A 3,173-nucleotide genomic window follows, 5' to 3' on the forward strand; every position below is an offset into this window, starting at 1 on the left:
TGATGGCCTTTCAGATTTTGAAAACAATAGCTAATGGAAGCTGCTACAGAGGTCTGACACAGTTTTCTAGGCAGATTCTTCATTTCTGATATCCCAAAATATCCAATTGTCTTTTCATCATTGCCTATATGATCAGTCCTAAAGATCTCTTTATTTTCTTTCCTCTCCACAAAATTCTCTCTTATGGTGAAAGAGTAGACCTTCCTAAGCTATCAGAACTTCTAGTTTTCTATCTCTGTCTCTGTCTCTATCTTTCTGTATCTGTTTCTCTCTTGTCTTATCTTTTGTGTGTTTGTGTTTGTTTTGGTCTCTGTGTCTCTCTTTCCCTTTTTTGGTTCCCATAATGCTCTCCTTCATTCATTGCAAGATCTTGAGATATAGGCAAATTCTCTCCTAAACTTCAATTTCACTGAATTCTATAGAGTTCATGAGCTATAAGATTAGGCAATTTCAATTTTATGTCCCCTACATTTCTCAAAACCTCCAACTCTGTAACTGATTTCTTTATCCTGACTCTTCAAAAGCAAACAAACTATTCAAAATTCCTTTTTAGTTTTATAACTTCCACCAAATCAAGAAATCAGGTTCACAGACTTGGGAAATGTTCTGATTTCATCTGCATGGTCATCAGATCATCTGATCAAGGGATTTTCTCAAAAATATTTTTCTGACTCCTCTTCCATTCCAAACAAATAAAATTCCTGTAGTGTTCTCATTTGGTTTTCTGGAGGTCTTGGAACTAGCCTTCATTTCAGTTCAGTAATCACCACTAGAGTAGAAAGGTGTTAAAGTCCAAACCCTTTATTATTTTTTTCAAAATCTAGTTTCCTTGCCTGGGGCCTGAGGTAGCTTTCTTAGAGGCCTTAGAGTCTTGGTTTCAGTGGAGAGGCTAGAGAGGAGAACCCTACCACTACAGGGTATGAGATGGGATGAATGAATTTCTTCTTGGCTCCGAGAGCTTGAGTTCCCACCTCCAATCTGCTTGTCTTCTCTGGCTCTCAGTCCCTGCTTATAAGCTCCACACTGAATATAAATCAATAATTATATCACCAGGAAATGATTATTCATTGCAAGATTTAATAAATCATACTGAATTTAGAGAACTATTATTCACCATGCTAGACTAGATAACCATTATCTTATTAATTCCATTGCCTTAACACCGTGTAAGAATCCTTGTTTCAGAGTTCTGGCTCATAACAAATTCCAAAGCACAGCATAAATCAGGAATGTATTATTTTTATGGCTTTAAGAAGATATCCTTTTTTGGGATTTCATTGTCTTCAACTGACTGCTTCCTACCTTTTCAGTCTCAGTACATTATATTCTCTTCCTCACATTTGATAGTCCTGTTCTGTGGTGACCACGTTAGTACCCTGGATACCTTCGAATCAGCTGGAGTCAGGATAAGCAAAAGTTTTTATTCTAGGTCTTTAGCAGTAGAAGTGAAGAGAGTGGACGTGTAGGATCTCTGTGACCTCACTGCCTTGTCTCTCTCGCAGAAGTGACCCTGACTAGTCTCCCTGCACCTTCCAGTCCCTCCCACAATTCTCTGTATACACCAAATGATTTTGCCAGCACAGGACAGTGGGAAGGCCATTTTCCAAGCATATTCTTATAGAGTATTGTCCAATCAGTAATTAGTTTCAAGTGCTCTATTGTCCCACCTCAGTGCATTGAATCAAGAGTTTTAGCCCCTTACACTGTCCTATGTAACCTACCTACTTTCACTCAGACAATGCATTTCATTTACCTTGTGCCTGACTTTTTGCTACCTGGCTATTTATCCTGCCAAGAATCCTCTCTTTTCTCCTCCTATCATCTCTGCTTTTTCCTGATCCAAGAGAATCTCTGGCTTGGGACATTAACCCATTGTTCTAGGTATTTGTGCCTTTACTCCTGAGATCTTCTCCCATGGAATCTCCATGTAGGTGGCAGGTGCCTTGTTCTTTAGATGGTTGCACTGTCCTTTTAATTCACTGGCCTGAAAACAGGAATTCTAGTAATCTTTGTTTTTGTATCTCCAAGCTTGCGTGCAGTGGCTAAAAGAGTATAAATATTGCAAAGGTGATTTGTGTACTTTTCCAAAGGTAGTTTGATTTACTAATTTCATACATTTTTTCTCCACAATTATCTCAACTTGAATTTGAAACTTGCTGTCATGTGATTCTGTAACAACACTCATCAAAAGAAATTAAATCAAAGTATGCTGAAAGAATAAGTAACAAGTCATGCAATCAAGTCCCCAAGAGAAGCTGTCATTAAAACTGCTTAGACCACCACTCACATTAAGAACATAGACTTTGACACATTGCAATCATTGCCAATGACAGGAATTCCAACAGGAATGTAATTCTTGTTGGAGTCTTCATAAAGAAAGAGCAAATCAAGAGAGAACACCTTTAATGAGCTGGAGAAATTCTCAGGCAGCAATGACAAGAACGTGATTTTGCTTTGGTAACTTCATTAATGGGAATGATGCAGTTTTGGAATGAAGCTGCCACACCTCCCACTGGAAGTATATAAGTTTCAGTGCACATGGTACCCTACACACTTAACTCAAGTTAAACCCTGATATCATCCAAATCTCTCAATCTTAACAGAATGAGCTACTACGGAGGCTACTACGGAGGCCTGGGCTATGGCTATGGCTCTGGTTATGGCTGTGGATGTGGCAGCTACCGTAGCCTAGGCTATGGCTATGGAGGCTGTGGAGGCTATGGTTGTGGAGGCTATGGCTATGGAGGCCTGGGCTGTGGTGGCTATGGCTACAGAGGCTTGGGTTATGGAAGCTATGGCTATGGCTGCTGCCGCCCATCTTGCTGTGGAGGGTATTCTTCCTATGGCTTCTACTGAAAAACCACCTGGTCTTGCAGTGTCATGGAATTATTATCCAACCCAGCTTGGGTTAACTCTACATCTTTGTAAGGACATCTCATTCCATCTACCTCTACTCCTAGGTGACATAGGAGAGATACCAGAAGAGAATCTTGGAATTGTTATGGAATACTCAGGGCAGTAACATGCCAGGGAATGAGAAAAAGCCAAATCCATCCTTCTGGGAAAAAGATGCAGAATCTCATCTGGAATAAGGGTGATTCTCCAAATGACAGCTTATTTCCATCAAGTTTGCTCAGCTCTGATATACCGTGGCTGAGAGGTCTGTTATGATT

General features: G+C 40.0%; 1 protein-coding gene across 2 annotated transcripts; it reads left to right on the top strand.

Moving 5' to 3' along the window:
- The first annotated feature begins 2,604 nt into the window (after positions 1–2,604).
- On the top strand, positions 2,605–2,856 carry LOC141559472 (keratin-associated protein 19-5-like). 2 transcript variants are annotated; one of them, XM_074297342.1, is made up of 2 exons: positions 2,605–2,698; positions 2,777–2,856. In XM_074297342.1, the coding sequence occupies exons 1-2, from the start codon at positions 2,605–2,607 to the stop codon at positions 2,854–2,856; spliced, it is 174 nt and encodes a 57-aa protein (XP_074153443.1). The 2 variants fall into 2 exon arrangements, with proteins under 2 accessions (XP_074153443.1, XP_074153442.1); XM_074297341.1 differs by having other exon boundaries at positions 2,605–2,856.
- The last annotated feature ends 317 nt before the right edge of the window (positions 2,857–3,173 follow it).

This window comes from Sminthopsis crassicaudata, chromosome 3 (assembly GCF_048593235.1).
Source record: "Sminthopsis crassicaudata isolate SCR6 chromosome 3, ASM4859323v1, whole genome shotgun sequence".
In the NCBI taxonomy this organism is placed as follows: domain Eukaryota; kingdom Metazoa; phylum Chordata; class Mammalia; order Dasyuromorphia; family Dasyuridae; genus Sminthopsis; species Sminthopsis crassicaudata.

Excerpts from the sequence above, each read along its gene's own strand:
- LOC141559472 (XM_074297341.1), top strand. The coding sequence starts at position 2,605 with ATGAGCTACTACGGAGGCTACTACGGAGGCCTGGGCTATGGCTATGGC.